The sequence below is a fragment of the Eucyclogobius newberryi genome, unplaced genomic scaffold (assembly GCF_026437365.1).
Source record: "Eucyclogobius newberryi isolate DKJ021-1_F unplaced genomic scaffold, fEucNew1.0.hap1 SCAF_1, whole genome shotgun sequence".
In the NCBI taxonomy this organism is placed as follows: domain Eukaryota; kingdom Metazoa; phylum Chordata; class Actinopteri; order Gobiiformes; family Gobiidae; genus Eucyclogobius; species Eucyclogobius newberryi.
The window spans coordinates 5,759,021-5,784,126 of record NW_027315723.1 but is presented as its reverse complement, the minus strand read 5'-3'; the positions used below and the strand labels follow the sequence as shown (position 1 = coordinate 5,784,126).

The 25,106-nt window shown below is 39.6% G+C and overlaps 2 protein-coding genes across 3 annotated transcripts in view; both read left to right on the top strand.

The window, feature by feature from the left end:
- Positions 1-12,843, top strand: part of LOC140360839 (guanine nucleotide exchange factor DBS-like) — a 46,272-nt gene extending 33,429 nt beyond the window's left edge. For both annotated transcript variants that reach the window (XM_072446298.1, XM_072446379.1), the window contains 16 exons: positions 541-656; positions 723-792; positions 2,075-2,167; positions 2,718-2,810; positions 3,093-3,218; positions 3,865-4,086; positions 4,261-4,353; positions 4,508-4,586; positions 4,665-4,737; positions 5,080-5,180; positions 5,345-5,440; positions 6,235-6,303; positions 8,663-8,772; positions 9,188-9,300; positions 9,692-9,795; positions 11,054-12,843. In XM_072446298.1, coding sequence (XP_072302399.1) covers positions 541-656; positions 723-792; positions 2,075-2,167; positions 2,718-2,810; positions 3,093-3,218; positions 3,865-4,086; positions 4,261-4,353; positions 4,508-4,586; positions 4,665-4,737; positions 5,080-5,180; positions 5,345-5,440; positions 6,235-6,303; positions 8,663-8,772; positions 9,188-9,300; positions 9,692-9,795; positions 11,054-11,133 — 1,638 coding nt within the window. In that variant the 3' untranslated portion in view covers positions 11,134-12,843. The remainder of the gene's footprint in view (positions 1-540; positions 657-722; positions 793-2,074; positions 2,168-2,717; positions 2,811-3,092; positions 3,219-3,864; positions 4,087-4,260; positions 4,354-4,507; positions 4,587-4,664; positions 4,738-5,079; positions 5,181-5,344; positions 5,441-6,234; positions 6,304-8,662; positions 8,773-9,187; positions 9,301-9,691; positions 9,796-11,053) is intronic.
- Positions 12,844-15,353: 2,510 nt separating this feature from the next.
- On the top strand, positions 15,354-24,123 carry cab39l (calcium binding protein 39-like). The gene is made up of 9 exons (XM_072446168.1): positions 15,354-15,479; positions 18,614-18,746; positions 20,422-20,586; positions 20,964-21,082; positions 21,858-22,029; positions 22,112-22,171; positions 22,282-22,347; positions 22,423-22,566; positions 22,834-24,123. Exons 2-9 carry the CDS (start codon positions 18,645-18,647, stop codon positions 23,011-23,013), a joined length of 1,008 nt encoding a protein of 335 aa, XP_072302269.1. The 5' UTR covers positions 15,354-15,479; positions 18,614-18,644; the 3' UTR covers positions 23,014-24,123.
- Positions 24,124-25,106: the final 983 nt, after the last annotated feature.

Here is a 25,106-nt window from a genome sequence, read left to right as displayed (position 1 = left end):
GTGAAATGAGTAGAGTTGAATATAGTTTCACTGTAAAAGCAGCACTTTGTGACAAAATCAGACCGCTGTGCTCTGCCTGCAGTGAAATATTTTATCACGAGGATTGACTGAGCGAAGAGCTGTTCTAAAGCATTCATTCATCCATTTTCTACCGCTTGTTCCCTTTCGGGGTCGCTGGTGACTGGAGCCTATCCCAGTGACTTTGGGCCTTAGGCGGGGTACACCCTGGACAGTGGCCAACTCGTCGCAGGGTCTGTTCTAAAGCAAAAAAAAGCAAAATGTATCTAACAATTAGTGATGTGCCAAAGTGTTTGTGAGAGCTCAGAACTAATTAGATGGATTTAAATACATACTGTCTCCGTTTGTGGTCTAATTAGCTGCTCGAGAGTTAATATTAGGGTCAGGGTTCGCTCATGCTAGAACTAAACTAAAGATTTAAATGTGGTTTGAAATCCACAAGAAATTCAGGCGCAATTGGAAATGTGTCATATTTTTAGTCGTATTTTGCAGCTAAACTTGAATAACGCGAGTGATTTTTAGGGTTACGCTGCAGAGATGGAGAACCCAGCGCTCTCTCAGCTCATCCCCGCCTCTTTGCTCACCAAGAAGGACATTCTCTTTGGAAACATGTCTGAGATCTACCAGTTCCACAAAAGGTACGCCTCATTAAGTTCTTTTTTTTCTTTTTAGCGTGAAGACTTTACTGACATGGTTTGTTGCAGGACGTTTCTGAAGGAGCTGGAGGCCTACACAGACTGCCCTGAGCTGGTGGGACGCTGCTTTTTAGAACGAGTGAGTCTGAAAATCAGGATTTAGTTTGAAGTGCACAGTATACTGCGATCAAAAAAACTATTTGACCGGTTGCAATGATCAAATGTCAAAAAATTACACATAAATCAATGCTATTCCTTAACAGTCAGAGAACATAATTCAACTTAGAATATAGAACGACACAGAAACGTCAGACTTGGCTCGTGGCTTGCAAGGGAGAGAAAGGCGAGCCAAGTCAAGCTGTTTTATGCAACCTGATGACTTCCCAATTTCTCTCAGCGTTTCTCCCTCTTACGAGTCTTTTATTTCACATTTCACACATGATAGGCAGGTCACATTTCTCATTGGTCAACTCAACATCAAGCATTTTATTTTTACAACTGTCTTTGGTATTTTCTTTAGAGATAAGAGCTTGGGAAATGTTCACCTATTCTCGTCCCTGGGGACAATATGGGGGTAAACATTCCTCACACGCTCATCTTTACAACACTTCCACACATGCCATTAAAAATACATGCCGTTTTTCCTCTTAGACTAATGATGCAGATAACATTTATCACACAAATATAATCGTATATTTATATTTTATTACATCAAATTGCAAAAGCTGAAATCGTTTAGATCGTCAGATCTCCTCTGCAAAGAACAAAATACTATGCATACGCCTTTTTGTGTTGAAAAATAGTGTTGAACCTGTAGTTTAGACCTGCAAACATGTTCTGAAAGTGATTCTTGGATTAGTTTAAAGTTCAAATTTAAGTCTCATTTCAAATTCAGAAGCTCATGGAGTACGGTACTTTTTAAACCTGTATTGCAAATCAAATTGTAATACTTCCAAAACCATGCAGCTCTACAATCCCATGTATTTCAGAACATTTACAGCTTGTGAACAAAGATTCTCAGGGAGTAGTTTGTGTCAGTTTTAATGAAGGGGCGGCATTTGAGAATTAGTTTTGAATCATTACTGTCCTATAACATCTTTATTGACAAGAAAATAATCTGAATCAGGAACGTGTTTAACGCCATTGGCAGTGAATAAAAACAAGATTCACAAACTAGGAACTTTCTTTGGTGAAGAGCTGCAACATGAAACACAATAGCAAAATATGAAAAAGAATAATAATGCCTGAATAAAACAATGTCTTGAATAAATAATATTAAAACTGAAAAAAATAAAGACAAAATAATAATGATATCTTTCCTTATAAGAGCGTTGCTTATCGGGCAGAAGGATATTAGCCCATGTAGCCACTGATTTAAACGGGGTGAGCAGGTTTTACAGTCATTCTTGTTGTTTTCTCAGATGAAGGACCTGCAGATCTATGAAGCCTACTGTCAGAACAAGCCTCGCTCTGAGAGTCTGTGGAGGCAGTTCTCCGACTGTGCCTTCTTCCAGGTCTTAATCCTTTTAAGACTACATGGAAACTGTAATGAAAGTGCTATTATGTTTTATTATCATTGATTATTCAAGTATTGAGCCTGTTCCTGACTTTTTACTAAAATTTCAAAACGATAAAACTCATTTTGACGCAAAGGAATAGGCTTGGTACCAGTTTGTATATGAATAATCGATCATAATATAATAAGTAAATAATAAATCGTTTGATAATAAAACACTTTTTTTAGACAATGAAATGCTCATTTCAAGTGATTTATTTATGTCGCCATGTAATCTTATACTAGTTCTGATAAAGCTCAAGTGGTGCATTTATTTAACCAGGAAAGTCCCATTGAGATTATTCTTTTACAAGGCAAGTACCTGTCCAAGTACCTTTTTATTCTAGTTTTAGTATTGATTAGTATCTGATACTTTTATAAAACCCATTACTTTGTATCCAAATGGAGTTTGAAATGTTACGAGGACTAACACGAGAATTCTACCATTTCTACAGTCTAAAATTAACTTAATTACATCATTATTAACCGCTTATTTATTTTACTTTCAGGAGTGTCAAAAAAAGCTGGAGCACAAACTGGGTCTGGACTCGTACCTGCTCAAGCCAGTGCAGAGGATCACCAAGTACCAGCTACTGCTAAAGGTACTACTACTACTACTACTTACTAATACTACTACTAGTACTAATACTACTAATAGGACTAATACTACTACCAGTACTACCACTAGTACTACTACCACCAGTACTACTGCTGCAGTACTAGTAGTAGTAGTAAGTTGAGTAACTTGCTTAGTGTTGGTTCATCTTCTCACTGTGAGTAAATCTATAAGTGACAAAAGCTTTATCTTATGAAATGATTTGAACATGTGTGTTTCTTGCTTCCATCAGACATGTTTTAGACGTGTGTCTTTGCTCTGGTTCCAGGAGCTGCTGAAGTACAGTAAAGGCTGTGATGGCGCTGATGACCTACAGAAGGCGCTCTCCTCCATCCTGGGAATCCTCAAAGCTGTGAACGACTCCATGCACCTCATCGCCATCACTGGATACGAGGTGAGAAAAGAACAATGTGTTTAAATTAGGGCTGTACATGTTAATGTGTCATTGTCATGTTAAAGCTTCAATTGATTAATTTAGTTTCTTTTAAAAGAAGAGTTATTTACTTCCCACATGTAAGCAGGGAGCTGGTCTGAACTAGGATTACATCAGGACTAAACCCGGACTAAACCCGGACTAAACCCGGACTAAACCCGGACTAAACCCGGACTCTCCTGACTTCTACACAGCCACAGAACTAGAGACTTAAAACAATAATGGTTCAGCCTTAAACGGTTAAACAGGATGGACAAGATATTTTAAGCCTGTTATTATTTGGACTTTGACTACATTTTAAAATGATTTAATCCCAGATGCATTGAGAAATTCAAAAGTCAAAACAGCTCAACACTGGGTGAATTCTAGGCTTAAATGATGAAATAAAACGGTATTTAGGAGCCAAAATGTATTGTTTATTGACCTTTGCGTTCAACATGCGGTTAATCGCCCCCAGCACAAATTTCAATGAATACAAAGAGAAGAAAACACCTGTAACACCTTCACAGTGCAACATGTAACATTATTTTGCATTCAACAAAAAGTAAAATAATGTTGTTACCGTCCATAGCACTGCATTGTATTTCACTTTGTTCATGTGTTTCAGGGAAACCTGTCGGACCTGGGTCGGCTCCTGATGCAGGGCTCATTCAGCGTTTGGACCGAGCACAAAAAGGGCCACGCCAAAGTCAAAGACCTGGCCCGCTTTAAGCCCATGCAGCGACACCTGTTTCTCCACCAGAGGGCGCTGCTGTTCTGCAAGAGGAGAGAGGAGAACGGAGAGGGATACGAGAAAGCTCCGTCGTACAGCTTTAAACACTCGCTGAGCGTAAGTTTTAACCAGGACTATGGACCAGGACTAAACCAGAGACAAAGGAGAGACGAGAACGCTCCATGTTACCACGTTTAAACCAGGTCTTTCTAAACCGGGACTGAACCATGGACTAAACCAAAAGTCCCGGACACAAACCCTCTTTCACAGACTATTATTTCCCCGTTTCAGATGAGCGCCGTGGGCATCACAGAAAATGCCAAAGGAGACAACAAGAAGTTTGAGATCTGGTGCAACTCCAGAGAGGAGGTGTTCATCGTCCAGGTACGTTTCATGAAACAAAAATAAGGGTAAAGCTGCACCTCTGTCACGATAACGCACTCGGAATGGGCTAAATTGCTACAGAAAATCGATTTGATGCCTCTTGATATAATGACTCTGAAGCAGGATAATCCCAGTAATCATCGTTCTCCCACAGGCGCCCACAGCGGAGGTGAAGACGGCCTGGGTGAACGAGATCCGTAAAGTTCTGACCGAGCAGCTCCACGCCTGCAGAGGTACGGGAGACGGACACGGGATTCTACCGTTTTCAAAGTAGGTTGTAAATGTAGAGATCTAAACATGTTTTGTCTCAGAAGCAAGTCAACAGAAGAGCTCAGAGATCATCGCTCCATCATCTCCAGCCGCCAACGGCCCCGTCTGCCTCAGGTTTGTCACACCAACAGCAGTTAAACCATTCATTATATTGAGGTTTTTAAATGCATTTAGAACCAGATTAAGGGGAAACATATGGTGACTGAAAAAACAAAGTGTATAATTGATGAAAATGACAAATCGTTTATTATTCTTTGCTGTTTTCGTTGAACATTTCCGGTGTCTTTGTGATAAAACCTCTTTGTGGATCTGTTTTGGAGTATGCACAGTCTAGGTAAACAATGAACAATTTAGTAGCGGATTATTCCGATTCATTGTCGTAGCGCCAGCGATTTTGGGCTTGTCCAAATTACTTGTAGATCAAACGGTAACATTAATACTTTACATTTTCTTCAGTCCGTTCCGAAGCGGTCCGAAAAACCAGAAGAACAAAGAGGAAAAGAAAAGTGAGCCCGCAACGGCGTCAGACTCCAGCTGCCCCTCTCCCAAACACAAAGGTACAACTTTACGAGCACAAACGGTAAACTACGGGCTGTCCTGCTCTGACTAAACCTGCTTCTCTCTCCTCCATCACTCCCGCCTCTTCTGCGCCGCTCTAATCTGTTTTTTCACGTTGTTCTCGCTCAATTCTCGCACATTTTCCATTCAAAAATAATCATAGTTTCAGAAGAAGCGGTGACCAGCCCGACTTCTGAGCGCGCTGTGGCCAGAAAGAGGTTCACGTTACAGGGATTCGGAAATCTCAAGAGCCCCAAAGGTAAAATGAGGAGGGATCTCAGTCTGAAAAGTCCAATATTAGAAAAATAGGACAGAAATACACATTTATACAAGCATTAACAGAGTGACCACCTTGGAAAGTTGTTAGCTGAGAATTTTTACTTGAACTCACAGCCTTGTGTCTTTAAGGACCCAACCATTGGAAAAATATCTGTAGAAAATGTCAAAATATGCATTAAAAAATGTATTGACCACCTTCTAAAACTAATGTTGGCGTCAGCAACATAATAATGTTCTCTTTATCTGATGAACAGCTACAATCTAATTTAATCATTTTGAAATCAATAATCTTTCAATTTAGGTAGCAACATTGTATAAAAATTTACTTTGCATTTTTAGAATAGTTCTATTTCATTTACACACTTTTACCTCTTAACTCACTGTTCATTTGATTTTGCATAAAAAATGTGGTGTATTGTTGGCATAATTTCTTCTGCTAAACTGTTTAAGTCTATAAATCAAACTCATTATTTTTTCCCTTGTGAAATAGATATTGTGTTATCTTATATCAAAAGTAAAATGTATAATGCATTTAAAAATCTACAGTATTTTAGTTTTAACGACTTAACTTTCTGGATGGGATGCTGCGCTGCGTTGGAGTAGATCTCTAGATGAAACCTGAGCCCGGTTCAGATAAACACTCACCACTTTCCTCCTGGATTTGATCAGGATTGTTTCGGACACATTCATACTGCCTGGATCTCACACTCCTTTTTTCTTTCTGCTTTTTGCTCTTTCCTCTGGCTTATTTCATTTTGCTGCTGTGATATTCAGTGGTGAGCCCTGAGCACACGTCCAAGCGACACCTGGTGAAAAGTGACCCCACCCCTTTTGGGTTCAAAGGTATTTTATGTAGAAATCACCTGTCAATCGACACCTGTCAATCGACCCCTGCCCTCATCCAGTTTCAGTAACAGAAAACCATCCGTGCTGTTTGTCTGTGAGACCATGAGTTCATCCATCATTTATCATCAAGTTGTGTCATTTCTAAATTACATCCAACAGCCAGGTTTTTGATGAGAAGTTTAGTCTCTGGTTTTGTCCTCGTTCAGTCCACATTTAGACTTAGTTTAGTATCAGTTTAGTCTCTGTGTCAGTCTATGGCTAAGGCTCAGGTTTATTTCTGTTTTACTCCCTGATCTAGACTGGGTTTGGACATATTTAAGTCCTGGTTTAGTCCCTGGTTTAGTCCCTAGTCTAGTTCCTGGTCTAGTACCTGGTTTAGTCCTTGGTTTAGTCCTGATTTAGTCCTTGGTTTAGTCCTTGGTTTAGTCCTGGTTTAGTCCTTGGTTTAGTCCTGGTTTAGTCCTGGTTTAGTCCTTGGTTTAGTCCTGGTTTAGTCCTTGGTTTAGTCCTGGTTTAGTCCTTGGTTTAGTCCTTGGTTTAGTCCTGGTTTAGTCCTGGTTTAGTCCCTGGTTTAGTCCCTGGTTTAGTTCTCTAGTCTAGTTCCTGGTCTAGTACCTGGTTTAGTCCTTGGTTTAGTCCTTGGTTTAGTCCCTGGTTTAGTCCCTGGTTTAGTCCCTAGTCTAGTTCCTGGTCTAGTACCTGGTTTAGTCCTTGGTTTAGTCCTGATTTAGTCCTTGGTTTAGTCCTTGGTTTAGTCCTGGTTTAGTCCTGGTTTAGTCCTGATTTAGTCCTTGGTTTAGTCCTGGTTTAGTCCTGATTTAGTCCCTGGTTTAGTCCCTGGTTTAGTCCTGATTTAGTACCTGGTTTAGTCCTGATTTAGTCCTTGGTTTAGTCCTGATTTAGTCCCTGGTTTAGTCCTGATTTAGTCCCTGGTTTAGTCCTGGTTTAGTCCCTGGTTTAGTCCTTGGTTTAGTCCTGGTTTAGTCCCTAGTCTAGTTCCTGGTCTAGTACCTGGTTTAGTCCTTTGTTTAGTCCCTGGTTTAGTTCCTGGTCTAGTCCCTGGTTTAGTTCTGGTCTAGTCCCTGGTTTATATGTGGTTTGGATTGGAGTTTGAGCGACTCATCATCAGTCTGGTGGTCGTGCCCGAACATCAGATTTTTCTTTTTGAAATGGTCAACTTTGAAACATTTTGTCTTGAGTGATTATTTTGTAGTAACGTTTTCAGCGCAGAGTCCAGGCAATCTGAGCCGAGTGCGCTGGAAGAGCAGCTCCAGTCTGTTACAGAGCACAGCCCCAGGTACAGCGCCCCCTGCAGGCTGAGGCACTGCACTGGGTCAGCTGCTGTTTGAATGTCTTCTTCCTCAGTTCATCTGGCCTCCTTCAGACCTCTATATCATCATGTCTTAACCAGGATCCTGGCTCTGATCTGAGGCACAGCTCCAGGTTCAACCCAGAGACAGATGCAGAGGACAAACTGAAACCTTTCTATTCCTGTCATAAATAAAACTAAAGTATTCTGAAGTCTGACGGAGGCCACAAAACTGCTTTGGGACTGATTTCTCTCTCTAAACTCTAAACATGATTGGGTGTGTCCTGGTTTGGTCTTAACTCTGTTCGATCTGATGCTGCTTTTGACACTGTGGATCATGGATCCTCTTACAGAGACTAGAGGACTGGGTGGGCATCACTGGCCCCGCCCTAAACTGGTTAAAGTCCTATCTGGAAGACAGGAAGTACTTTGTTGAAATTGGTAACTGTCTCTCAGACTGTGGCGTGCTCCAAAGGTCAGTCCTGGGTCCCCTTCTGTTCAACCTCTACATGCTGCCGTTAGGTCAGCTGATACGCAGCGAAAATGTGTCCTATCACAATCATGCAGACGAGTCAGATCTATGTTTCACTGTCGGCAGGTGAATATGGACCAGTGGATTCACTCTGTCACTGCATCTAACAGATCAGTTTGTGGATGCAAAACAACTTTCTCCAGCTGAAATCATTGTCTTTGTCCCACATAAACAAAGAGAAAGTGTTAGCGTCACCTCCAGAGTCTCGCTCTAAAACCTACAAATCAAGTTAGAATTCTGGGGGTGATAATAGGGGTAAAAAGGGAATCTGTTTTGTGCAGCTCAGATCTGGAACAGTCGAATACAGTTGAAGATGTGAGACGGGCCTCTACTCGCCTTGTGTACAAATTGTGCTCTACAAATAAACTTTTCTTTCTTTACATTTCAAATCTTCATCAAAATGTCTTCCATTAGAATCTATGCATTGTCTGTTCTCTCATTTTCTGTTTAGATTTAGTCCTGTTTAGTTTTAGTCCTGGTTGTGTTCTTTCTAACTGAACTCTCGCCTGGTTCAGGGTGGACTAAACCCTCGATGTCTGTGGACGTGTGTGAGGAGAACGACGGATACTCGAGTGGAGAGGAGCCGCTGAACTCTGACACGGAGGAGGATGGGATCAAGAAACTGGTCAGAGAACGTTTTATTTAGTATCATCATTTATCATTTAAAAAGGATAAGGGTAAAATATTACGCATTTTTCTGCATTAAAAACAAAAATCCCCTAATCCCAGGATAAAACATCCACAATGAAATATGTGCTTTTCTTTTTGCTGCTCTATTTATTGACTGAAATGTTACACAGTAGAATCATTTAACGAATAATATTTTTTGATTTTTTTTTTTTTATTGCAACGATTAATCAACCAACTTTTTCTCACCAATACAATTACATTATTATTAAATCAAAATGTCAAAAAAGAAAATGAACAATTTCTGATTTTCATGAATAATACACAAATTTTACAATGGGTATATTAGTTTGTTGAATTAACCTACATGTTTTACTACAAATCTTAATGTAGTTTAATTTGCCATGCTCCAGGCCCCGGGGAGGTACACTGTGCTCTGCGACTGTGAGAAGACGGGCCCCCAGGAGCTCAGTGTGAAGAGCGGAGACATGGTCCAGCTCATCAGGGAAGGTGACGACGGACTCTGGTGAGAAACGATGACATCATATTTTAAACTCGTACGAAACAATACAGCACATGTGAAGGTTAAGCATGTAACTGTGGTGCTATGAAGCCTGCACTGCTCTCCGGTGTCAGTGCGGGGAAATACTGTAGATCTGTCCAAATTTCGAGAGAGACAGGTCTTTTGTTTGTCCCAGGCTGAGGTGGGGAGTGACTCAAGTGGAAGTTAGTGGTCCAGGAAAGGACTCAAGTAAAAATGTATTTGGGGGAAACAACTACTCAAGCAAGAGAAAAACTGAAACGAACTGAACGAAACATGCGTGTTATAATTTGAAGTGAATGTAATTAAAAAGACAAGAAGTGGTACAAGAAGAATGATGATGCCGGGTTCTATTTTTAAAAATGTCTATTTTCAGGTTTGTGAAGAACCTCCGCAGCAGCAGAGAAGGCTGGGTCCCTGCTGCAAACCTCCTCAGTCTCCTGTCCGAGTCCAAGTCCTCACAGTCTCTAAGCAGCTCCGGTACGTTAGACCTGGTTTAGTCCTGAATTAGTCCCTGATGTTGGCTCTAGTTTAGCCCCAATGTGCTTTTTGTTCAGTCCTGGTTTAATTCTGAATTAGTCTCGTTTTAGATCTGGTTTAGTCCCATATTTGGCCCCCTTGTAGTCCTGGATTAGCCCTGCAATTGTCTTGGGTTAGTCCTGAGGCCTGTTCTATGAATCTGACTCCAGTGCAGATTCATGTGGCTTTGAGCGAGACCACTTGTCTAATGACCTGGAATCTGCAGCAGGCCTCTGTGGTCTTCTACAAAGAGAGAGAGACTTCTTGCGGATTCTTTCCGCAGACCCGGCGCGGCTCCCAGACCTGCATCTGCAGTGCTCGGCGGTCTGTGTAAACTGGCGCATTGATTTTAAGCAGGTTCTAAATCTAGCGCAGACCTGAGTCACTGTGCACCCGGCGTACGTTTGTCTTACCTGGATTAACTAACCGAGACATGAGCGTCTAATGAAGCCGTGCATATTCACAGAGAAGGGGTTTGCTCCAACCAATCAGAACAATGGAAACAAATGCGGCAGACTTCAAACATGAGGAAATGTCTATCATTATCTTGATGCAAACAAGGAAATAAGAGATAAAATATAAGCCAAAGGAAACTCAGGCACTACGTTCAGAGCGTTAGCACTTAAAAACATTTACACAATCACAAATGAAACAGACCAATGATTGCAATCCTACTTTAGAGTATAATTCACAGTGGTGAGTTCTGTCTCTTTCTCCTGAAATGAACCTCAGAGCTGCACCTCAGAGCTGCACCTCAGAGCTGCACCTCAGAGCTGCACCTCAGAGCTGCACCTCAGAGCTGCACCTCAGAGCTGCACCTCAGAGCTGCACCTCAGAGCTGCACCTCAGAGCTGCACCTCAGAGCTGAATGATAAACCGAGCTCAGAGGTTTTAACACTTTTACTGTAGAATGCAAATATATAATATCACCATAATCTAGAACTGAAAACTGTTTTCTACAATAAAGAGGAAAACATGTTTTATTTCCAAAGAAGAATGACAATCTGGCTTTAAGATTATTTGTCAGCTCTTATATGTGTTTGTTTAAAGAGTTTATCATTGATCCAGAGGCCCAAGTATTTGTAGTAAAGTATTTGTTCAATCATATTACCATCACGTGTAAGAATACATATATTTTTTGTCATTGGTGTGTGTCTTACCTGTTTTTTTCCGTCTTTCCTCATGTCTTCTCTAACGTGTCTTTGCTGGTGTCCTGTAGATGGCAGCGTCTCGGGGAACCTCAGCACGTCTTCCAGCTGCAGTGAAACATACACGAGTTACTCCGACATCAAACCTTAACAACTGTTCGAAATGTTCTCACGTTTCAAAGCTTTCGTTGACTCCAACCAGCAACAATTTCAAAGAGTCAGGAATTTCAACATTTTAGACGACAACTAAGATATTATAAGTCAAATTGTGTCCCTATTTTTATTGATTTAAAAAAATATATACGTAGCATTAATATATATATAAAAGAAAATTAATTTATTCTTGTGTAAAAAGGATGTTGAACACCATTGGTTGACTGTGATGTAAAATACTACGTAGAAGCAGACGGGAGCATATTTAGCACTGGTTTAGTCCTCGTTTAGCAGGGCTCTGCCGCTCCGAGCCGCTCCGAGCCGCTCAGAGCCGCTCCGAGTCATGTGCGAGCCGTGTGCTAATCAGTTCTACGAAATAAAAAAAATAGGTCTTACCCGTGCCACTAGGGAAATTGTTCAGAGCCCTGTTTAGGCCCCGTTTAGGCCCTGTTTAGGCCCTGTTTAGGCCCTGTTTAGGCCCGGTTTAGGCCCGGTTTAGACCCGGTTTAGACCCGGTTTAGACCTGGTTTAGTCCCGTCTTTATGCTCCGGTCTGTTTCTTCAAACTCGACACGGCCCATTCAATTCACAGCAATATTCAAAATGTTTTGACTCGGAGCTGAGATGATGTTCATGGAGTCAACACTTATTTCATGTTTTTATTACTGGTTTGAACTGAAGCTGGTCTCTGCCTATGAATAAACTATGAATTGCTCTTAATTTAAATTTGCACTTATAATTCAATGTTACATTTATTTTATTATAAATTATTCTCACGGGTTTAACTTTGACTGAATTTTGTATTGAATTGATTAAAGAAAATGCATGGTAATTCTATGATATTATGGCCAAAGTTTCAGTAATTTTATCAAAAATAACACATTGTAAGCTGAATCGCATTGTTAAATATATAAATTAAATAAATATATATATTTATTACTATAATAATATGTAATTATCCAAGATTCAGTCTTTGTAGGTAGAAACCAGCTTCCAATATCAGATGCTGTTTGTTACTATGTTTGACTTTATGAAATATAAGGGGCTATTTACATACTATTTACATTTTTCTAAGATTTATTTTTGTTTTTACAATTTAATTGAGCATAAATTCAAATTATACCATCATCACTGAAAAGATGGTGCACACTGTCCCATAATGTTTGTTATTTTTGTTATTTCTAAAATTTGTTTTTTTGTTGTTTTTTTACAATTACAATCTAAAAACTCCCAAGTCGGCCCCAGAATGGTAAACCATCGTCACATTCCATTTATGTTTGTTTTGTTTTCTTTCTTTTAATAAAGAAAAAAAAATCACTGTTTTTAAAAACAAATCACTGGACAAATCCTGCAAAAAATGTTTGTTGTTGCTGAAATTGAGTCTTTGTGATGTTGAACTGTTACACAATACCTCACTGTGTTTCAAACGCATGTACAAATCTGTTTTTGTCCACTTGAATCACCATTTTCAGATTTTTAAAGCCATTTTCGCTCACACTCAAACCTGTGGACAGAAGAGAAGTTGTAATATTTTTGGTTGTTTTTTATGCAGCACATTGCAGCGAACATGTCTTTATTTTCATATCTGTGTGGATAAAGAAATATTATCTGTATATTTGTACATATGTAATTCTACTTGTATGTAAAATGAGACACAGCTTTAATAAAGTTGAAATGGTTTCCTTTAAATAATTCTAAAGTGCAATTTTTCATTTTTAAAACATTCTTTCAATCCATATTGTTTCATGTATTTACTTGTTAAACGTTGCAGAGGTTTGAGAAAGGTCAGATTACTCACATGAGATTTAACTGTTGACATGACATTAGATAATTATCAGATAACTCAAGAATCAAGATATGACCAGATTTGTGTCGTGACATTGAACATTAGACACTGAAGAATGGGGCAGATGTAGAAAAACAGGTTTTCTCTGACTTTTCTAGAGATTCTACAACTATTTTAATACAATGCAACCTATTAATATGATATATGATTAATATATCTAGCTATATTGATACCCAAGCATAAAAGCAACATAAAATAAAGATGCTATATGATAAAAAAAAAACACATTCTACAACTGCTATGACCATTTTCAAAGTTATTAATTTGCATACGCCTTATTTAAGATAGCCAAGGCCCTAAACACAACGGAGACATTTTAATTACAGCAGTATTTTAGAGATAACAGTCGGCTAAACATTTATGGTATCGTTAATGACTGACAGGGGGAAATCTTCCATATTTTGGCCATAAACTAATAAACTAATTATCTTTATTACAGTCCACCTGATTTGCATCCTCCACTGAGCGCACTCCCTTTGCGTCCTGTTTAACTTCACTACAGTGGCACGTTTTGAGAATATTATTGATTATCTTGGGTTTTTTTGTGCTTTAAAACTCGTCTCGTCGTGATTGTGATCGTGTGCAGACCGTGGATGTTTTATGATGCAGACGGAGACGGACGGTCAGTGAAAGTCGCAAAAGCAACCGACAAAAAGAAGCGACAAAAGCGGCGTCAGAGCGCGTGAGTGGAAAGATACTGGCGTCAAGCGTGAAACGTCACCTCGCACGCACCGGAAATGAGCGACTGTGACGCAATAAAACAAGATACGCAGAGATTAACGCTTTCACAATAAGACTGAGAAGTGAGAAAACTAAATTTGGGGACTTTTGAAAGAATTAGAACAGGTTTTATTGCAGAAATTATTGTAAGATATTTGTCACGATAAAGATTTTTGTTTAAATATATAAATTGGTTCTTAATCCAGGAGTGTTCCATTGTAGACAAATATTCAGTTGTAGTGATCTGGACACTGTTTCACAACTGAATATTTTCTGCAATATAAACATATTCTATTAATGTGTTAAATTTTAACTACATAACTTTATTCTGGACGTGGAAAATCACCTGCATGTTTCCATGGAAATGGAAAGTTAAAACCATAGTAGTGAAGTTTCTCCTCAGAGATATACGTTTATTAGTGTGGAATAGTATAACCAAAGGAGCAACATTTCCATGGAAACAAGCAGGAGGAGGCTTTGGTTTGGTTTGGTTTGAGAAGAGTTTGGTTTGTTGAGACTGCTCACAGTAAAGACACAGTTTTTTTCTATTTAGTCTGTTTTAATCTAAATTTTAGTATATGTTTGGCTAAAAAATGATAATCATATTCGTTTTGCAATATGTCCATGTTTATCAGAACAATGAGAAATTAGGGCCGTTCAGTATAAATGTATTTGTGTTTAATTATATCATGAAATAGCTTTAAATGGTTTGCAGAGAGAAAAGTGTATTCAGCCCCTCTCTGGCCCTGAGACCACCGCTAATTATAAATACACATTTACACCTGCAGAATGGGCAAAGTATCTTGCTGGAGGATGCAAAATATTCTGAATGAAGAAGTCACTTTGTGTTATAACCACTGCCATTTTGAAGTTTTAGAATATCAGAGTCAGAAAAGTTTTATTGCCATAACATAGGACCTTGCTTTAGTGCAACATACGATGAACAACAATGAAAACAATTATATTTAGAATCAAAAAGGGCTGTTCTAAGATCTAGCTCTGGACACCTCCCTGCTAAATCCATACTTGGCCTCTTTGTAGCGCTCTCTGTCACTCGCCCTGTGCTCCGCCTCCTCCTGCCGCCTTAACTGCCTCAGTTTGAGTGTGAACCAGGCTTTATCATTATTGAAAGTGACATCGGTGTGTGTTGGTATAATGCTGTCCTCACAGAATCTAATGTATGACGTCACAGTGTCCGTGTACTCATCCAAACTATAGCTCTGAAAACTTCCCAAACTCCCAACCTCCCAACATGTATGAATAAATATAATTATCGATGAAAATCTGACATTGTTTATTTTTATTTTATTTGCCATTTAGATTTAATAACACTGTCGTTGTTATAAAAAGGTCTTTCGGCATGCATTTTACACAATCCAGATGGTGATCACAACGATTAATAAAATACCACTATAGTCATTTAACTATTTAACTCTAGAGCTAGATCTCAGTACAGCATGCGTGCCCTTTTTGATTATAAATATATTGTTTTCATTATTGTTCATTCAAAATAGACAAATTAACGCAGCCCTTGTCATCTTATTTCCGCTTGTCTCGCCTTCCCCTCTGTGTGCTTTTACTCTCCAAACCGCGCACCGGATGCCGCGCCGCGCCTGCTCGCCTCCAACTTCACGCACACACACGGCTGGAGCGACACCGATGGACACAAGCGCGAGACGTTTCTCCGCGGATTCCTCGCTGCGTTTTCGCCCGAACCCACCGCTCTCCGCTGACCCACGGACCCCGGGGCACCGACGAGTGTGAAGCCCTCTCCCCGCTGTAAGTACCCGTTTCCTCCCCGCTCTCCCCACCCCGGGACCACGGAGCTTCCCCCCCCCCCGGCCCTGCGCGGCGGAACTGTGCCCTTGACAGGCGGATAGAACTTCACACGCGGGACTGACAGCGCAAAGGAGCGGACTTTGATGGTTATGACGCGGTCCGGGAAGTGCACTTTAAGCGGCGGGTTTGCGGCGTAGTTTTTGGCGTGTAAAGGGCTCGGGACCGTGCGCGTAGCCCGGAGGACAGGCGTGTAGCCTCCGGTCCACAGTGCCTGGGAGTGTTTGGACGGGTGCAACCCACGGGCTGTTTACGCACCGACCAAAACAACAACTTTATTTCGTTTCGACAGAGAACTTCACGATGTACGCGCGAGTCCAGATTCACGCCCTTTAATTCGCGTTTGTGTTGCGCTTGTAGTGGCATTGCTACGGTACTTTGCAAAGGCGCAAGGGGGAAACGATTGTGCGTCCGGTCACGGCTTTTCACAATAATAGCGTTTTAGCGTGAGAGGAATGCGGAATCACAGCAGAGAATACAAGTTGGTTTGGACGACTTAATTGCAAATGCTTGCGTGAAATTTGAAGGTTGACTCGTTAAATGGAATCTAAGTTAACTAGAAATAACCAAGTGTCCCACTAAATTAAAAAAAAATAATTTGAAAACTGTCAAATGTACTATAGTGATAATCGTTTGACTACTGATTGTTAATTACTGAAATAATCGTTAGTTTATGCTATAATACAGTCTAATTTACTCTTGTTTTTAGATGGTTTTGTCTTTGTTTATCCTGGAACTCTGAACTTTATCAGGTCTGAACTGTATCATGTGACTTCCTACTCGTCTTTAGAGTGTTTACTATCACTGTTTAACTGTTTAAAGGTTATACATTTTATTTGCCACGTCACCAAACTGTCATTTGTTTTGTGTGTAATGGCAATGAAATGTTCACGTGTGCTTGGATTCTTAGTGACAATAGGATTACTCTGAGAAATATTTGGAATGTTTGTCATATTTAAAACTACTCCAAACAATTATTTAAAATTACACAACAAAATAACATAATTACTTGTACATCAATTTGTATTTTTGCGACACAACACACTAAGTGGATGTCAATGTAAATTAAAAAAGTATTTCAAGTTAAAATGTCTAAGAATTAGCAGTTATTTAGATTGACCCTAAATTAAAGGTCTGAAAATGTATTTATAAAGGTAAAAATATGCTGACTGAAGGCTTTTTGATGGAGAATCTTTTACTTTTTCAGTTTTAATCACAAATTGTTTATTATTTGTTGGCGTTTGGTTCCAACGATTCCGGTGTCTTTGTGATAAAACGTCTGGCGTAGATTTTAAAGTCTGTACAGTCGCCTGACAACTGATAACTGTTATTTTTGTAGTCGATTCGTCTATTTAATCTAATTATTCTGACTAATTGTTGCAGTTCTAGTACAATATGTGCATTTGACATGGTTCACTTTTGAAACCAGATGATACAACTGAATCTTTTTCTACGACTGAACACTCCTGGACAAACGGGATTACACCCATTTATTTATAGAGCACTGTTTACAGAAGTCATTGTGTTTCTGGCTGGATTCAGGTGGTAGATTATTTTGCTCACTTGTGTTGTTTGGCAAGACACTTTCCCATCTTTGCTTGTATAAATGTGTATTTTGTGTACAAGTTTTTCATCATGTAACATAATATTTATACAAAAATCTGGCATTTAATGTCTCAAAATGGCTAATGAAAAATTGATGGAGCCTGGTTTAAATTTCTTACAGTGTTAGTGTGTTACATATTAGATACATAAACATTTAAAAGAGGAAATTGTCCTTGAGTAAACAAATAAAAATCTTGACAAAAATATTTTATCAGAAAACGGCCTTTAAACTTAACAATGTCCCAAATAGTGTTGCTTAAATAAAATGATAAGACCTCTTTAGGTGCTGATTGGACACTTTAAAGTTTATACGACATGAAGGCAAACTTGCCTGTGGTGTCTTGCCTTATTAGAGAGTAAATCCTTTATGTAGTTCTTGGATATTTGAAGTATGTGAGAGTAGAATGAGTCAGATCAGACTGTCACACCTATCTGTCATCTACAGCTCCCCTTCAAAATAAGAGCACCCTCTGCCGTCCCGATTTATTGTTAACACTCTGATTTAAACCAATGTTCGAGTTATTAAATTCCTCTGTTCAAATTGACACACCCCATATCAATGTCGGGACTAAACCTGGACTAGATGAGGACTTTTGGTTTAGTCTCTGGCTTAGCGCCTGCTTCAGTCCTGGTTTGCACCCTGGTTTTAGCCTCTTTTTAGGCCCTTGTCACCTGTACAGTGCACACAAGTACATCTTATTTGTCCTAAAGTGATTTGTTGTTGAGCAAATCAACCTCAAAATTATGTGCCAAAATAAAGGAACGAGATCAAGAAAGTTATCAAATTCTTTACCTGCCTTCCACCTCTGAGCACATGTTCCTCACCCTTCATCCTGAAAAACACACGTGACATGCAGCACATTGCCAAGAGTCGGATTTTAACTCACATGGGGCAAGCACATCCCTTTAATTCTCTAAACGGAGTTAACAGTAACGAGGCTAAACATTTGTTAGGCCAAGTACTATTACTACTGCCACTATTACCATTACTACTGCTACTACAACTTATTACAGTTAAAGGTATTCATTTTAAACACTAGCATCAAAATGCACTAAAAGGTTCGAATGCAAAAAAATATGTTTCTCTTTAAATCAACGCTAAAACAAACGAACAAACACACAAGACTTGCACATTAGACTTAAATAGAAAACTGCAGAATTTATATTTCTTATTGTGACTACGATAAACATTGACTTTTGTATTTTGATGATTGTACCGGTCATTGTTATCTTGACTCTACAGACTCTAAAACACATTCCAAAATACCCTCTGCAACAAAGACAAATGAACTTGTTTACTTTTCTTTGACAATGATGTAACAATGGCTAAAAATGAATACGATTACTTTGATGTAGGCTGCTCACGATTAATCCATTAACCTTTACAGTCCTACAAACTAATAACCATTATAGTTTGTGATTATTGTAACAGGAATCATACAACAAACAAATAAAACACATTTCTGTTCCAGGTCCAGAGTGCTTTTATTGTGAAGGTCCAACATGCCGCTGTTCGGAAAGTCCCACAAGAGTCCGATTGAGATCGTGAAGATCCTCAAGGAGAACCTCAACATCCTGGTCAAGCAGGAGAAGAAGGCCGACAAGGTGAGTCCGGGTTTGGATCAGGGTTTAGTCCCGGTTTAGTCCCTGATTTGATCCTAGTTCTGGCCTGGTGAAGTCTGGTCCTGGTTTAGAATTGGTTTACCGTTAGTTTAGTGCTAGCAAAGGCTTGGTTTAAATACACATTCAGGCCTGATTTGTTCCAGGGTTGGTTTAATCCTGGTTCAGTCTTGGTTTAATCCTGGTTCAGTCTTGGTTTAATCCTGGTTCAGTCCTGGTTTAATCCTGGTTCAGTCTTGGTTTAATCCTGGTTCAGTCTTGGTTTAATCCTGGTTCAATCTTGGTTTAATCCTGGTTCAGTCTTGGTTTAATCCTGGTTCAGTCTTGGTTTAATCCTGGTTCAGTCTTGGTTTAATCCTGGTTCAGTCTTGGTTTAATCCTGGTTCAGTCCTGGTTTAATCCTGGTTCAGTCCTGGTTTAGTTCTGCTGATTAAATATTGAGTGAATGTGAGAGTTGACTGGAGTTTGTGATGTTCTGACACTCCTCTGTTAAAGTTATCAGCACCATGAATGAGAACGGGACTAAATCAGGTCCAAACCAGGTCAAAGATCCTTTCTTCAACTTTATAGTTTTACAATGAACTATGTCTATTTTTTAATATGTTAGTTACATTTTTTCCCTGTCTTTCCATCGGGCTTCAGAGGTGTCCAAATACATTGATTTTAATATTTCCTTGGGCTGTAACTGTTTTAGTGGTCGACTTGTCAAACGATCATTTATATCGTAAATTGAGATTTTAAAAACGCATTTGTAACTATATCAAGGTTTTTTATTTTTTTTCAAAGGTGACTGAAGGCTACTTGACAAAAAAAGTATACAGTGAACCCTCGTTTATCGCGGGGGTTACGTTCCAAAAAGAACCCGCAACAGGCAAAATCCGTGAAGTAGAAACCTTTATTTTTTTACAGTTATTATACAATGAAATACTCCATAAAACATTGAAAGCAAGGAACAAAACCTTTTTACAGGCCCAAGCATTTGTTTAACAAATAAAAGTACTGTATAAATGTTTGTTGTTGTTTTAAGTTGAACCTTTTCTGCGATAGTTTCATCTTCCTCTGCCTTTTGGGCCCGACCGCAAATGCCTTTTGTTAGTTTCTTAAGTTTCACTTCTCATGCCTGACCGCTAGGGGGCGATACTGTTCTGTTTACCTGTATTACATGTCTGGGTGGGACCGAGGGAGACATTGTTGTGTTGCTAACGCGAACGTGGTGTTCGCTAAATAAATGAACCAAATCTAAAGTGGAGTTATCATTTGGACTAACACCTTTGTCGGTGCAGAACGTTTTGTCGACATTGTGGGTGTCAATAATGGTGTAATGTTATTGACACACAGGTAGAGAAGACGCGGAGAGACTGTTTAGCCAATCAGAATGCAGAACACAATGCATGATGCAAATCCGTGAAGCAGCGAGACCGTGAAAAGTGAACCGCGTTATAGCGAGGGTTCACTGTATTGTTAATAAAAATCATGATTAAAAAATTCTGGCATCTTATAAAAAGGTCTTTTGGCATGTTTTAAAGTCTGTACAGTCTAGATAACGCTTAACAATCAAATCAATCACAACGTCATCAAATCATTGTCAACGACATTGTCAATTAATCACGATCATTTGAAGAATGGTGGCAGCCTGAATATTCCTCTGTCTTTCCCGCAGGCGTCGGAGGAGGTGTCTAAATGCCTGGTGTCCATGAAGGACATCTTGTACGGCAGTAACGATAAAGAGCCGCACACTGAGACCGTGGCGCAGCTGGCTCAGGAGCTGTACACCAGCGGGCTGCTCCTCAGCCTCGTGGAGCACCTGCAGCTCATAGACTTTGAGGTACTGCTGCTTATGCTACTGATACTTTTACTGATGCAACAACTTCTATTGCAACTGCTTCTACCCGGTCAACCTAAGAAGACCACAATAAAGTCAGGCACTCTTAACCAGGATCAGGTCCTCTGCTCCAGACGGGATCGTCCCAGAGACACTGAAGAATGGTTTCGTCTGGTTTAGTTCCTGGGTTAATCCAGTTTAGTTCCTGGTTTAATCCTGGAGCCACACACTCTGTAGGTTCTCTTGTTTACCCGCATAAATAGGAGTTGTGTTATTAATGTATAAAAATGAATTACATAAAACGTTTAAGTGCCACAGTAAGTGTTTAGTTGGTGTTAGCGGAAACTCTACAAACTTAGTTTTTTTGTTGTATTTCCCAGGGTAAGAAGGATGTGTGTCAGATCTTCAATAACATCCTGAGGAGACAGATCGGGACCAGGAGCCCCACAGTAGAGTACTTCTGCTCCCACAGCGAGGTGCTCTTCATCCTGCTGCGAGGGTAAGAACCAGGACTGGCACCAGGACTGGGACCAGGACTGGGACCAGGACTGGGACCAGGACTGGGACCAGACCAGGGACCGAACTACGACTGAACCAACTTCTGTACCTGTGTCTGGTCTAAACCTGTACTAACACCATTCCCCGGTCCAACCCCCGGTCAAACCAACCCCGGTCTGACCCTGTCCTCTCTCTGGTGCAGATATGAGACCCCGGTCTAACCCTGTCCTCTCTCTGGTGCAGATATGAGACCCCGGTCTGACCCTGTCCTCTCTCTGGTGCAGATATGAGACCCCGGTCTGACCCTGTCCTCTCTCTGGTGCAGATATGAGACCCCGGTCTAACCCTGTCCTCTCTCTGGTGCAGATATGAGACCCCGGTCTGACCCTGTCCTCTCTCTGGTGCAGATATGAGACCCCGGTCTGACCCTGTCCTCTCTCTGGTGCAGATATGAGACCCCGGTCTGACCCTGTCCTCTCTCTGGTGCAGATATGAGACCCCGGTCTGACCCTGTCCTCTCTCTGGTGCAGATATGAGACCCCGGTCTGACCCTGTCCTCTCTCTGGTGCAGATATGAGACCCCGGTCTGACCCTGTCCTCTCTCTGGTGCAGATATGAGACCCCGGTCTGACCCTGTCCTCTCTCTGGTGCAGATATGAGACCCCGGTCTGACCCTGTCCTCTCTCTGGTGCAGATATGAGACCCCGGTCTGACCCTGTCCTCTCTCTGGTGCAGATATGAGACCCCGGTCTAACCCTGTCCTCTCTCTGGTGCAGATATGAGACCCCGCAGGTGGCTCTGAACTGTGGCATCATGTTGAGGGAGTGCATCCGTCACGAGGCTCTGGCTAAAATCGTGCTCCAGTCCAAAGAGGAGTTCCACAGGTTCTTCCACTACGTCGAGATGTCCACGTTTGACATCGCCTCCGACGCCTTCGCCACGTTCAAGGTACAAGCGGGAGGATTAAAGTGGGGATTTCTTTTTTTTTTATATATATAATTCAATTTGTTTAAAATCTGGTTTCTTTTAGGATCTACTGACGAGACATAAAGTTCTAGTGGCAGATTTCCTAGAAAAAAACTATGACGAAGTGAGTGGAATTTCTAAACTTATTTAGAATCAGAAAGTATAAATATATTCCATAATAGTTTATAATATTTGTCAAATATTTTACATTGGAATTCACTTTTTTCCCCCCAGGTGTTTGCAAATTACGAAAAACTGCTTCATTCTGAAAACTACGTCACCAAACGACAGTCTCTAAAGGTAAACTTACTTCTCTTCCTGTCCTGAGACTAAACCAGGGACTAACACCAGTCTGTTTTGTTATTTGCTCTTCAGCTTCTGGGCGAGTTGTTGTTGGACAGACATAACTTCACGGTGATGACACGATACATCAGCAGAACAGAGAATCTGAAACTCATGATGAACCTGCTCCGAGACAAAAGCGCCAACATTCAGTTTGAGGCGTTCCACGTATTCAAGGTCTGTTCCTCTGACCGCTCTGATACCAACTCTTACAAACCACTCTTTTGTACAGAAAAGCACTAGTAAAAAACCCATTGAATTGTAAAAATAGAAGCATAAATGATTGATTTGCTCTCACTCCGTCTTCTCCTTTCTGCTGCGGTAAATCCTTTTAATCCAAATAAAATAATCTGTCAACTCATGAATCTCTCGTAGGCCTCGAGTCCCTCTTCTGTGCCTCTTTTCAATGTTTCTCATCCTTTTTTTTTAAATACTTTTTTGCAGGTTTTTGTAGCAAACCCAAACAAGACCCAGCCGATTGTGGACATCCTCCTGAAGAACCAAACGAAACTCATCGACTTCCTGTCCAACTTTCAGAAAGATCGGACGGACGACGAACAATTCAACGACGAGAAAACCTATCTAATCAAACAAATCCGCGACCTGAAGAAGCCCGCTTCCTAAAACCATCGCCATAGGAACCGTAGACACAAACTAAATCGGTCTATTTAAATACGCAACTTCTGAGACTTATTGTGCAGGTTCTCAATCACTGATCACTTCCTGTATTTGATTTTGTTCATCCGTCGCATGTTTTTGATTTGCTCAGCTCGGGAGGACCAGCCATTAAAAACTCATTAACAATAATGGAGGTTTGACCAAACGAATACATTTCAAATTGTAGATGAAAGATGAATTAAATTAGAAAAATCTTTTAAAATATCCCAGTAACGTTTATATTCAACTGTAAGGCGAGTTTTGCCCTCTCAGCATAAAATCCTTCATGTAGAAACGACAACATTGTTCAATCTGCAGCTTAAGATGTTTAACTATTTTGTTTCATCATTGTAACTTCAACGGCTGTATTCTAAAAAATGTTTCTCCCGTAAAGTAGCAAACAATGTGTAAAAATGTGCCAGTTTTCAATCATATCTAGTTTACTCAACTACTCAAACAAAATGCATATCTGTACATATCGCTCTATCATTTTTCACCTTTTCAAATTGACATTAACAGGAATTAAAGTTTTTTTCCCCTTCAGTGTCTCGCCTTAAATCAAATGGTTCATTTTTGAACTATAAATTGTTATTTTTAAATGGTCTGATGTAATTAGGGTTGACAAATGGCTTTAAAATCTAAACGATTTCTCTTAATCCTCAATAAATAAACCTTTAATATCAAGTAAAAGTAATGCATCTATGTCCACATTACTTATTTACAAATTGCTCCTACAACTACACCAGGTCTGAAAATATTTTTTTTGTCGATTTGAACTCCACTTGTTTCTGTATTCATCAATTTACCTAAAATGGAATTAAATTGCACTTTAAAAAGCACTTCATAGATGGATAAAAACGCTTTATTCACATGAAGGATTTTATTTGGAAATGTTCATTTCATTTTTAATTGCTGGTTCTCTTTGCTGGTGGCTGATAGCACTTTCTGTATAAATGAAGAAAATTTTGCTAATTATTGTCTTTTTAAATTTTTCCTCATGCTTTTATTTTGAAATGAGTGCCATCATTTGAGGCTTTTATTGTTGTGGGCATAATTTACATATGATTTGCATATAGATTAATGAGATCAAAGAGGTGCCTTTATTTTCAACTTTCATGTTTTGTCTTTTTCCTAGGGGAGCTTAGTTAAATATGGTTAATTCGTTTTGGAAAAAGAACGTTTGATTAAGCGGTGAACCTTTAAATGTCATGTTTGAACGTCTGTCCATTTTTGAATCCGTCTGTACCGGGTTTTTATTTTTTTCAAATTCCCTTTTTTTGGAGTTGCCAATTTACAAAGCTAATTTTACTGAAAATCTAATGTTTACTTACAGTTTAAATGCCATTACACGCATTTAGCCAAAACTCACTCTGTTGCAAGCCACAAATTAAACAACGGTATTTAAGAGAAATACATGTTCTTAATGTTTGCAATGTAATAATTCAAAGCTGGAAATTGCACTGAAATGGCTGTCACAAAATCTACTAAAATCGTTCAAATAAATGCATAAATAAAACATTACCTCAATTATTGTTACAAAAAAGAGAAATAAATTGCAAAAAGAATTTAAATTTGTGCTGAATATTCATGGGGGAAAATGTAATCACAAATCGATTGAAATGACCATTGTAAACAAATACATAATAAACAAATGTAATTATTGTAAATCTTGCTAAATTAAAAAAAAAAAAAAGTGTTTGCCAATTTTCTACTTTTGCCATAAATCCATTTATTTTTGTTTTTTATTTGCAGCTGAAATGACACTGGTTTAACATCTCTGCATTGTACAAAAAAAATAAAAATACAGGATGCAGCTAGTGACTAAGCATTTCATTTATAATCTTTGTCATCTGGAAATTATGTTTCCCTTTTGGACAGAGTTTTAAAAACAGAAAAGTACTTGGAAATTACATGTTTTGTTGATTCACAATTAACTCCCAAATGACTCCGTGCCAACTCCTTTCTGCTGTGGCCCAAATAAATCCTACATAATAAAACTACAGTGACTTCTTGGAGTACATACACCATATTGTACTGATATATTTACTTTAGTCCATTAA

Coding starts and splice junctions, on each gene's coding strand:
- cab39l (XM_072446168.1), top strand. CDS start 18,645: ATGCCGCTGTTCGGAAAGTCCCACAAGAGTCCGATTGAGATCGTGAAG. Junction 21,083..21,857: donor CTCTTCATCCTGCTGCGAGG/GTAAGAACCAGG, acceptor TCTCTGGTGCAG/ATATGAGACCCCGCAGGTGG. Junction 22,348..22,422: donor CCAAACGACAGTCTCTAAAG/GTAAACTTACTT, acceptor TTTGCTCTTCAG/CTTCTGGGCGAGTTGTTGTT.